Source organism: Balaenoptera acutorostrata, chromosome 4 (genome assembly GCF_949987535.1).
Source record: "Balaenoptera acutorostrata chromosome 4, mBalAcu1.1, whole genome shotgun sequence".
Taxonomy (NCBI): Eukaryota; Metazoa; Chordata; class Mammalia; order Artiodactyla; family Balaenopteridae; genus Balaenoptera; species Balaenoptera acutorostrata.
The window spans coordinates 135,948,900-135,961,489 of NC_080067.1; the positions used below are offsets into that span (position 1 = coordinate 135,948,900).

At 38.1% G+C, this 12,590-nt stretch overlaps 1 protein-coding gene across 2 annotated transcripts in view; it reads right to left on the reverse strand.

Moving 5' to 3' along the window:
• The window catches only part of LTN1 (listerin E3 ubiquitin protein ligase 1), a 72,245-nt gene that overhangs the window by 18,686 nt on the left and 40,969 nt on the right, over positions 1 to 12,590 (reverse strand). For both annotated transcript variants that reach the window (XM_057545327.1, XM_007173807.3), the window contains 3 exons: positions 8,608 to 8,767; positions 7,551 to 7,655; positions 1,373 to 1,515 (listed from right to left, as the gene is read on the reverse strand). In XM_057545327.1, the coding sequence (XP_057401310.1) occupies positions 1,373 to 1,515; positions 7,551 to 7,655; positions 8,608 to 8,767 (408 nt within the window). The remainder of the gene's footprint in view (positions 1 to 1,372; positions 1,516 to 7,550; positions 7,656 to 8,607; positions 8,768 to 12,590) is intronic.

Here is a 12,590-nt window from a genome sequence, read left to right on the forward strand (position 1 = left end):
CCTCCATCCACATACTCATTAAATCTATGTACTGGTGTTCCCTTGATGTTCTTTTCACTCTTCACTCTCCCTAAACAAGCTCATACTTATTTACGGTTTTACTACCACCTACATGACATGGACTTTGAAAGCAGTATTTCCATCCAGCCAATAGTCTATTGCTTACTGACAATCTCCATTTTAGTATTTATTCCAAAGACACCTTAACCTAATGTGTCTAAAACTCAACATTACCTCCCTGTATACTCCTTCCCCATCCTCCTTCCAATCCTCAAGTCTCCTATAGGGTTTCCTGTAAGGCCTAATGGTACTTCCATATACCCAATCCAGAAATATAATCACAGAACCCCATCAATTCTACTTCCTACGTCTTTCATTTCCATCTCCTCTCTTCCATCTGTGCCTTGATTCAAGCTCTCTTATCTCTCATCATGATTATTCCCATAGCTCTCTACCTAGTCTTCTACCCCTAATCTCTCTTCTCTCACATTCACCCTTCACACAGTTGTCAAAATAACCTTTCTAACGTCAATGTGATAGTCTTACTACCTTCCTACCTAACTTGGGCCAATAGCTCCTTACCTCCTACCGCTTAAAGTCCAAACTCCATAACTGACAAAACTAGGCCTTTATGATGTTTTTCAAATATCCATATTCTCGTGCACCTTAACAGCTTTGTCCCCAACTTTCTACCTTAAATGTCAACCAAAATGAACTATCTGCATTCTCCTATGTTTTTGTGTACCTGGAATACCTTTCCCAACTGTGTCCATATGGAAAACTATCTTTCATCACTCCGTTGAAATATTTCTCTTTGTGAAACAGCCAGAACATCTCAAAGCAATGTGGAAAACTCCTTTTCTGCACTTCCACACATATGACATCTTTTTGCTATGTCAGTTATCATACAACTTTATGTCTATCTTCTCTACAAAAGGAACTGCCACATAGCCAGGGTCAGTAAGTGCTTGTTAAATTAATAAGCAAATGAACTAATAGAGTACAGAATGTCCGAAAAGTTTAAAACATAACAAAAGCTGTTCCCTCTTTTGCCTTTGTAAGTTCAATCACTGGTTGACTAGGGAGAGATGACGTGTAGCTAAAAAAAGCTGTACATGGAAAAGAAATGATTAGAGGGTATCTGTGGTTGTGAATCTTCCCGTAAGGCTGCAGCATTTCTGACCTGCAAAATGGTAACAGCCACTCTCCAATGACACTCGTCCTACTGAGTCAACTTGTTACATAGCAAAATTATAAACTAGGAAAAAAATTAACTATAATTCATCTCTGCTAGATTTGGATTTAGATATTAAGAAACATTTCTTTCATCTCAAGCAATAATTAGTGAAATATTTATTACCAAGCAACTAACCATTAATACTGCAAACATCTTCCTTGGTCCAGGCCAAAAGGGCAGGTATACATTGAGCAATGAATTCTTTCCTGTCTTCTTTTGACAAAAATGGACAGAGACTTTGAATGGTATGCATATTACCTTCTGTTAGTGGAAAAAAACTGTTTAAAGAAAAAAAAAAGGTATGAATTATATTTATCCTAAATATTTAGTTATTTCAGAAAATTCTTATTCAGACTATTCAGAAAGACTAATATTTCCACTATATAAAATAATTGTAGAGAAAAAAAAGAAACTAGGAAAGAGATTGACACTTGCTGATTCTGGATGACGAAACTGTGGATAATTATTTTTTGCTGCTTCTTTCTCTTTTTCACGTTTCTAATTTTTAAAATAACTTTCCCCATGTATAATTTTTAAAAATTATACATGATTATGCACTCTTTAAGAGTCTACTGATTCAATTTAAAGAGTACTAGTTGCATGTTGTTTGTATGAACTGATATTCATATATGTGCACATATATAGTTGGGTTTTATTTACCTAAGTTTTGTATTATTTGCCACTTATATACTTTGTAGATTGTCTTTTTTTTAATATCTTTATTGGAGTATAATTGCTTTACAATGTTGTGTTAGTTTCTGTTGAACAACTAAGTGAATCAGTTATATGTATACATATATCCCTATATCCCCTCCCTGTTGAGCCTCCCTCCCATCCTCCCTATCCCACCCCTCTAGGTCGTCACAAGGCATGGAGCTGATCTCCTTGTGCTATGCAGCAGCTTATATACTTTGTATATAAGTATATGCACTTCTGTACTTTGTAGATTGTTTTACATCAGAACATATAGGTATAAAGTATTCTTTCTACTTGATTTATTTATTAAAATTTAATTAATTACGTATTTATTTTTAGCTGCATTGGGTTTTTGTTTTTTTTTTTTTAAAGGCATGTTTTTCTTTTTTTTTTTTTTAATTTTTATTTATTTATGGCTGTGTTGGGTCTTCGTTTCTGTGCGAGGGCTTTCTCTAGTTGTGGCAAGCGGGGGCCACTCTTCATCGCGGTGCGCAGGCCTCTCACTATTGCGGCCTCTCTTGTTGTGGAGCACAGGTTCCAGATGCGCAGGCTCAGTAATTGTGGCTCACGGGCCCAGCCGCTCTGCGGCATGTGGGATCTTCCCAGACCAGGGCTCGAACCCGTGTCCTCTGCATTGGCAGGCGGATTCTCAACCACTGAGCCACCAGGGAAGCCCGCTGCATTGGGTTTTCATTGCTATGCGCGGGCTTTCTCTAGTTGTGGCGAGCGGGGACTACTCTTCGTTGCGGTGTGCGAGCTTCTCATTGTGGTGGCTTCTCTTGTTGCGGAGCACCAGCTCTAGGCGTGCGGGCTTCAGTAGTTGTGGTGTGCAGGCTCAGTAGCTGTGGTGCACCGGCTTAGTTGCTCCGCGGCATGTGGGATCTTCCCAGACCCGGGCTCGAACCCATGTCCCCTGCATTGGCAGGCGGATTCTTAAAATGTATTTTTTTTTAATTTTATTTATTTATTTATTTATTTATTTATTTATTTATTTATTTATTTATTTATTTATTTTTGGCTGTGCTGGGTCTTCGGTTCGTGCGAGGGCTTTCTCCAGTTGCGGCAAGTGGGGGCCACTCTTCATCGCGGTGCGGGGACCGCTCTTCATCGCGGTGCGCGGGCCCCTCACCATCGCGGCCCCTCCCGTTGCGGGGCACAGGCTCCAGACGCGCAGGCTCAGCAGCCGTGGCTCACGGGCTCACGGGCCCAGCCGCTCCACGGCACGTGGGATCCTCCCAGACCAGGGCTCGAACCCGTGTCTCCTGCATTAGCAGGCAGATTCTCAACCACTGCGCCACCAGGGAAGCCCGGCAGGCGGATTCTTAACCACTGCGCCACCAGGGAAGTCCATTCTTTCCACTTTAAAGCTACATAACTAGATTAAAAACAAAACCAGGGATCCCACATGCCGCAGAGCAACTAAGCCGGTGCACCATAGCTACTGAGCCTGCGCTCTAGAGCCTGTGAGCCACAACTACAGAGCCTGCGTGCCACAACTACTGAAGCCTGAGCGCCTACAGCCCGTGTTCCGCAACAAGAGAAGCCACTGCAATGAGAAGCCCGCGCACTGCAAGGAAGAGTAGCCCCCGCTCGCTGCAACTAGAGAAAGCCCGTGCGCAGCAACGAAGACCCAACACGGCCAAAAATAAATCTAAAAAAAAAAAAAAAAAAAACCCAAATATTCCACACTATCATAATTTAACTATTTCCCTATTAGTGGACATTTAGGTTTTTCCCCCCAAATTTTTGCTCTTACAAATAATGCTGTAATAACTGTCCTTGAGCAGATACTATTCTGCATATGTGCAAATACCTCTTTAGGCTAGTCTCCTGGAAGTAGAACTGCAAAATCAAAGGATTTGAGTGTATTATATTTTGATAATTTCAAGTTGCTTTTCAAAAAAGCATAATCAATTTACATTTTCACTAAAACTGTACAAGTTTGGTTAGCTGCACACTTAATGACTCTTTTTAATTCCTGGCAATATTGTAGATAAAATGTACTACTTTTAATTTGTATTTCTTTTGTATTTCACATTTCATAAATGAACTACCTTTGACTATTTCACCTATGAATTACCTGTTCAAGTCCTAGATACATTCTTCAATTTGAATAGTTTTATTAATAGAAGCTATTTATATATTATGAATATTAATTCTTTATTAATTTGCAAGTGTTTTCCTCCATTTTGCCACCTGCCCTTTAACCTTTGCTTACTGTACTTTTATCATACATAAGTTCTCTTTTTAAACTGTGGTAAAATACACATTATGTAAAATTTACCATATTAAAGTGTACAGTTCAGTAGTGTTATGTTCATTCACATGGTTGTGCAACCAATCCCCAGAACTTTTTCATTCAGAAAATTGAAACTCTATCCATTAATTAAGAACTCTCCACCTCCCTTCCCCTCAGCCCCTGACAACCATCATTCTACTTTCTGTCTCTATGAATTTGACTATGCTAGGTACCTCATATAAGTGGAATCACACAGCATTTGCCTTTTTGTGACTGTTTTATTGCACTGAGCATATGTCCTCAAGGTTCATCCACATTTTGTTTTAACATCTTTATTCGAGTATAATTGCTCTGCAATGGTGTGTTAGTTTCTTCTGTATAACAAAGTGAACCAGCCATACATATACAAATATCCCCATATCTCCTTCCTGTGGCGTCTCCCACCCTCCCTCCCCATCCATATTTTAACATGTCAGAATTTCCTTCCTTTTTAAGGCAGAATAATATTCCATTATATCCACTATATGTATATGCCACATTTTTGTTTATCCATTTATCTGTTGATGGGCACAAAGGTTTTTGTTTTTACAAAATCAGATATCTATTGCTTCTTTTATGGATTCTGGGTTTGTGCTTTGCTTAAGATCTTCCCCATGCCAAGATTATAGTCTCATTTTCCCCTAATACTTTTATAGGTCTGTTCTTTACATTTAGTTTTCATCTGGGCTTTACTTTTATGTATAATGTAAGGGAGTGGGTCTCACAATTTTTTTCAAACACATGTCCTATTTTCCTAATGTCATTTGTTATTGACTCATCTCACTGATTTGAAAGACCACCTGTATCAAAAACTAAATTTTCATATATGTGTGGACTGGTTTCTGGACTCTATATTTTGATCCAGTGATCTGTGTGTTCACCAATTTCATACTGCTTAATTATTATTTTGGTAGGGCAAGTCCTTTTCACTTTTCTCTTTCATAAATGTCCCAGCTATTCTTAAGCATTTTTTTCCTTCAAATGCATACTATGTTTAGAACAGTTTGTCAAGTTTTTCAAAAAATTCTGCTGCAATTTTGATTGACATTACACTGAAATTATAGATAAAACAATTTTTATAATTTATTGTCCCACCTTCTTTTGTGATCTTAAGTTTTACAATTTTAAATTTTTGCTAAATTTATTTCTGGGTATTTACAGTTTTGTTGTCATTGTGAACAGAATTTCTTTTTTCCTATGCCATTTTTAAATTGATTATTACTGGTAAATAAGAAATATACTGATTTCTGTATGTCAAGTATATGTCCATCTCATTTGTAATTAGTTTTAATAGTTCTTTAGTTAATTCCCTATGACTTTTATAATCAGAAAAAAATTAAAAATTATGCTGAATAAAAACAGCTAACATCAGGACATCCCTGGTGGCGCAGTGGTTAAGAATCTGCCTGTCAATGCAGGGCACACGGGTTTGATCCCTGGTCCAGGAAGATCCCACATGCCGCGGAGCAACTAAGCCCGTGCGCCACAACTACTGAGCCTACGCTCTAGAGCCCGCAAGCCACACCTACTGAAGCCCACGCGCCTAGAGCCCGTGCTCTGCAACGAGAAGCCACCGCAATGAGAAGCCCACGCACAGCAACGGAGAGTAGCCCCTGCTCGCTGCAACTAGAGAAAAGCCCATGCGCAGCAACGAAGACCCAACGCAGCCAAAAATACATAAATAAATTAATTAAATTACTTAAAAAAAAAGCTAACATCAAAAGATCATATGCTATATGACTCCGTTTATATAACATTCCTAAATGATAAAATTATATAGAGAACAGATTATTGTTTGCCAGAGGTGAGGAGAATGGCAAGAGGGGAGGTGGCTTTGGCAAGAAAGGGTAACATAGGGGATTCTTATGATAAAACTATTCTGTAGCTTGTAATATGGTGGTGGTAACCCACACAGAACACACACACAAACACGTGAGTGCAAGTAAACTTGGTCAGTGAATTGTATCAATGCCATTCTCTTGGTTGGGAAATTGTACTAAAATTATGCAAACTGGTACCACTGGAAGAAACTGAATGAAAGGTACACAGAATTTCTTTGTATTTTTTATAATTACATGTGAACCTATAATCCACATTAATAAATGAACTCAAAATAATACATTTAGGACTTCCCTGGTGGCACAGTGGTTAAGAATCCACCTGCCAATGCAGGGGACACAGGTTCGAGCCCTGGTCCGGGAACATTCCCACATGCCGCGAAGCAACTAAGCCCATGTGCCACAACTACTGAGCCTGCGCTCTAGAGCCCGTGAGCCACACCTACTGAGCCCACGTGCCACAACTACTGAAGCCTGTGCACCTAGAGCCCGTGCTCTGCAACAAGAGAAGTCACCACAATGAGAAGCCCGTGCACCACAATGAAGAGTAGCCTAAAAAAAAAAAAAAAAAAAAGAGTAGCCTACGCTCATCGCCAACTAGAGAAAGCCTGCGTGCAGCAACGAAGACCCAATGCAGCCAAATAAATAAATTTATATATATATAAATTCTTCTAAAAAATAGTAATAATAAATTTTTTAAATTTTTAAATAAGATTAAAAACATCAAAATTTAGCTTACAACTCTACTGTACCAGAATACACACACACACATATAACTTCTGAATTCTTCTTGGTAAATCAGTAAATTCAAAATGCCTCTTGGTAAATTTCAGCTAGGTGTTTAATTTGAATGCTCAGCTTCTCTAGTATGATCAACTCTAGTAAATCTCTAGTATGTCCAACCTCACTATTTGTCTTAAGAACACATTTATTGCATTTTTAGAATATACGTCAATAGGATGATCCTTATTTAAAAGTAACCTTTTTTTAATTTAATTTTTTAAATTTATTTTTTATTGAAGTACAGTTGAATTACAATGTTGTGTTTATTACTGCTGTACAGCAAAGTGACTCAGTTATACATATATATATACATTCTTTTCATATTCTTTTCCATTATGGCTTATCACAGGATATCGAATAGAGTTAAGAGTAAGTAACTTTCCTTATCATTTCCATTTAGCAAATAAAGTGATGGAAGGATAGGGAGATAGATTCTACCAGAGAGATTTCTGGGGAAAAGAGGACAAGTTTATGAAATGCTAATTATTTATAGCACATATAAAATTCCTCAACAAAATGTTATAAGGTTAAAAATGCTTATTAAAAAAAAGACATGTCCACAACCTAAAGCAATTTAAATTGTTAAGTCTCATTTTCTTTAATTTCCTCATTTCCTAAGTCTTGTTTTCCTGATTCATTAGACTGTTTGTTAGTTTGGGGTTGCCAAAGTGACCACTCATAATAAATTTCAAAGTAAAAGTATTTTCAATAAGAATACCCTTCTTTTCTCCTATAATGCCGTTTTACTTCATCAGATGAAACACTTCGGGAAAGGATCAACTTAGCAATAATAAGAGACCAAAGGGTGCCATTTTCCCTGGATCTAAAAGAGGAAAAAAAATTCCGTTTTTAAAGTGTAGTTAAGATTTTTAAACAATGCTTACCTGGATTCCTTTTACAGAACTAAATAAATCACCTTGTAAGGGTATCAATTCACACAGCACTTCTGCACCCAAACAACTGCTGTTACCAAAAGGATTGGGAACTTAACTTCTGAAACTCCTTTACAGCTGATATTGAGCTCTCATCCAAGGCAATCCCAAAGCCCCTCAAGTTCCAATAGGGGAGATGACCTTAAAGATTAAGCTTGAGGACCAGAGGTTGCAGCTGGAAAGAGGACATATCCCAGAGGACACCGAGGATTGTTGAAGTTGAGAAAGCAAGGAGGTATTGATATCCACTGAGGAAAGTTCTGAGTGTCAAGTATGTAGAGTGGGACTGGAAAGGAAGACCTGTTCAGCCTGGGGCCTCTGATACTGCAAAGCATACGAAAAATACTACAGGCAAGTGAAAAACTCTTCAAGAGAAAGCAGTTCAACACAGTAATTTCAACGAGCTAACCATCAAAAAGCTATAACCTCTACAACAACTCTGTTTTCATACCTACTTCCTCGTCTAGGGGAGAGGGTTTTGTGGTTATGATATTAAGACACACCTGCAACAACATGCAAGGTAAAAGGTTAAATTTAGAGTAGTGGAAGGATGGGTTACATATGACAAATTAAAACAACTTCTACAGGATTCTATTTCTTTCATTGTCATCTGGCCCTTGAATGTATTTATGGATTTAATAACACAGGCAAAGTCCAAATATCTCACCAGAAGAGTAAATCAAGTACTTAGTATCCACAAAGTATTTATCATTAAGAATTGGGATTAATTTAGATAAACCCTCTGATTCAAAGATTAGCATGAAGTGGGCTTACATTTTAAAGACACAAGCCATAAACTAGCAAAACAGTCATAAAAAAAAGGAAATTGAAAGAGATTCTTACCTGTTAAATAACAGCTGCAAAAGGCCAGAAGTATTACCAAGTCCACATAAGTTATCGTATGTAATGTTCATTTTTTGAAGCATTTCACAAAATCCAGTTAGAAAAACAGGTGGATTGTCTAATTCTTCATACCACTGCAATGAATAGAGCAGTTCTGCAACTAACAGAATGGACAACACATTACTGAGTATATTTTGTGAACAGACCTTTGAACTGTTTTCACTTGTCCCCCCCATTCCCTAACATTGTTGTGCTCGCTAATTTCAAAATATCTATGAACTGGGACTTCCCTGGTGGTCCAGTGGTTAAGACTCTGCACTTCCAACGCAGGGGGCGCTGGTTCGATCCCTGGTTGGGGAACTAAGATCCCACATGCTACGTAGTGCAATCGATCAATCAATCAATCAATAATCTATGAACTGAACAGAAGCAAGAAAAACTACAATCCTGCAGCCTGTGGCCCAAAAACCACAGTTACAGAAAGAAAGAGAAGATGAAAAGGCAGAGGGCTATGTACCAGATGAAGGAACAAGAAAAAACCCCAGAAAAACAACTAAATGAAGTGGAGATAGGCAACCTTCCAGAAAAAGAATTCAGAATAATGATAGTGAGGATGATCCAGGACCTCAGAATAAGAATGGAGGCAAAGATTGAGAAGATGCAAGAAATGATTAACAAAGACCTAGAAGAATTAAAGAACAAACAAACAGAGATGGCCAATACAATAACTGAAATGAAAACTACACTAGAAGGAATCAATAGCAGAATAACTGAGGCAGAAGAATGGATAAGTGACCTGGAAGACAGAATGGTGGAATTCACTGCTGCAGAACAGACTAAAGAAAAAAGAATGAAAAGAAATGAAGACAGCCTAAGAGACCTCTGGGACAACATTAAACGCAACAACATTCGCATTATAGGGGTCCCAGAAGGAGAAGAGAGAGAGAAAGGACCAGAGAAAATATTTGAAGAGATTATAGTCGAAAACTTCCCTAACATGGGAAAGGAAATAGCCACCCAAGTCCAGGAAGCGCAGAGAGTCCCATACAGAATAAACCCAAGGAGAAACACGCCGAGACACATAGTAATCAAAGTGGCAAAAATTAAAGACAAAGAAAAATTACTGAAAGCAGCAAGGGAAAAACGACAAATAACATACAAGGGAACTCCCATAAGGTTAACAGCTGATTTCTCAGCAGAAACTCTGCAAGCCCGAAGGGAGTGGCATGAAATACTTAAAGTGATGAAAGGGAAGAACCTACAACCAAGATTACTCTACCCAGCAAGGATCTCATTTAGATTTGATGGAGAAATCAAAAGCTTTACAGACAAGCAAAAGCTAAGAGAATTCAGCACCACCAAACCAGCTCTACAACAAATGCTAAAGGAACTTCTCTAAGTGGGAAACACAAGAGAAGAAAAGGACCTACAAAAACAAACCCAAGACAATTAAGAAAATGGTCATAGGAACATACATATCGATAATTACCTTAAACATGAATGGATTAAATGCCCCTACCAAAAGACATAGACTGGCTGAATGGATACAAAAACAAGACCCATATATATGCTGTCTACAAGAGACCCACTTCAGACCTAGGGACACATACAGACTGAAAGTGAGGGGATGGAAAAAGATATTCCATGCAAATGGAAATCAAAAGAAAGCTGGAGTAGCTATACTCATATCAGATAAAATAGACTTTAAAATAAAGAATGTTACAAGAGACAAGGAAGGACACTACATAATGATCCAGGGATCAATCCAAGAAGAAGATATAACAATTATAAATATATATGCACCCAACATAGGAGCACCTCAATACATAAGGCAACTGCTAACAGCTATAAAAGAGGAAATCGACAGTAACACAATAATAGTGGGGGACTTTAACACCTCACTTACACCAATGGACAGATCATCCAAAATGAAAATAAATAAGGAAACAGAAGCTTTAAATGACACAATAGACCAGATAGATTTAATTGATATATATAGGACATTCCATCCAAAAACGGCAGATTACACGTTCTTCCCAAGTGCGCACGGAACATTCTCCAGGATAGATCACATCTTGGGTCACAAATCAAGCCTCAGTAAATTTAAGAAAATTGAAATCATATCAAGCATCTTTTCTGACCACAACGCTATGAGATTAGAAATGAATTACAGGGAAAAAAAACGTAAAAAACACAAACACATGGAGGCTAAACAATACGTTATTAAATAACCAAGAGATCACTGAAGAAATCAAACAGGAAATAAAAAAATACCTAGAGACAAATGACAATGAAAACACGACGACCCAAAACCTATGGGGGGCTTCCCTGGTGGCGCAGTGGTTGGGAGTCTGCCTGCTAATGCAGGGGACGCGGGTTCGAGCCCTGGTCTGGGAAGATCCCACATGCCGCAGAGCGGCTGGGCCCGTGAGCCACAATTACTGAGCCTGCGCGTCTGGAGCTGTGCTCCGCAACAGGAGGGGCCGCGATGGTGAGAGGCCCGCGCACCGTGATGAGGAGTGGCCCCCGCTTGCCACAACTAGAGAAGGCCCTAGCACAGAAACGAAGACCCAACATAGCAATCAATCAATCAATCAATTAACCAATAAAAAAATAAATCTTCAAAAAAAAAAAAAAAAAAAAACCTATGGGATGCAGCAAAAGCGGTTCTAAGAGGGAAGTTTATAGCTATACAAGCCTACCTAAAGAAACAAGAAAAATCTCAAGTAAACAATCTAACATTACACCTAAAGAAACTAGAGAAAGAAGAACAAACAAAATCCAAAGTTAGCAGAAGGAAAGAAATCATAAAGATCAGAGCAGAAATAAATGAAATAGAAACAAAGAAAACAATAGCAAAGATCAATAAAACTAAAAGTTGGTTCTTTGAGAAGATAAACAAAATTGATAAGCCATTAGCCAGACTCATCAAGAAAAAGAGGGAGAGGACTCAAATCAATAAAATCAGAAATGAAAAAGGAGAAGTTACAACAGACACCGCAGAAATACAAAACATCCTAAGAGACTACTACAAGCAACTTTATGCCAATAAAATGGACAACCTGGAAGAAATGGACAAATTCTTAGAAAGGTATAACCTTCCAAGACTGAATCAGGAAGAAACAGAAAATATCAACAGACCAATCACAAGTAATGAAATTGAAACTGTGATTAAAAATCTTCCAACAAACAAAAGTCCAGGACCAGATGGCTTCACAGGTGAATTCTATCAAACATTTAGAGAAGAGCTAACACCCATCCTTCTCAAACTCTTCCAAAAAATTGCAGAGGAAGGAACTCTCCCAAACTCATTCTATGAGGCCACCATCACCCTGATACCAAAACCAGACAAAGACACTACAAAAAAAGAAAATTACAGACCAATATCACTGATGAATATAGATGCAAAAATCCTCAACAAAATACTAGCAAACAGAATCCAACAACACATTAAAAGGATCATACACCACGATCAAGTGGGATTTATCCCAGGGATGCAAGGATTCTTCAATATACGCAAATCAATCAATGTGATACACCATATTAACAAATTGAAGAATAAAAACCATATGATCATCTCAATAGATGCAGAAAAAGCTTTTGACAAAATTCAACACCCATTTCTGATAAAAACTCTCCAGAAAGTGGGCATAGAGGGAACCTACCTCAACATAATAAAGGCCATATATGACAAACCCACAGCAAACATCATTCTCAATGGTGAAAAACTGAAAGCATTTCCTCTAAGATCAGGAACGAGACAAGGATGTCCATCTCACCACTATTATTCAACATAGTTCTGGAAGTCCTAGCCACGGCAATCAGAGAAGAAAAAGAAATAAAAGGAATACAAATTGGAAAAGAAGAAGTAAAACTGTCACTGTTTGCGGATGACATGATACTATACATAGAGAATCCTAAAACTGCCACCAGAAAACTGCTAGAGCTAATTAATGAATATGGTAAAGTTGCAGGTTACAAAA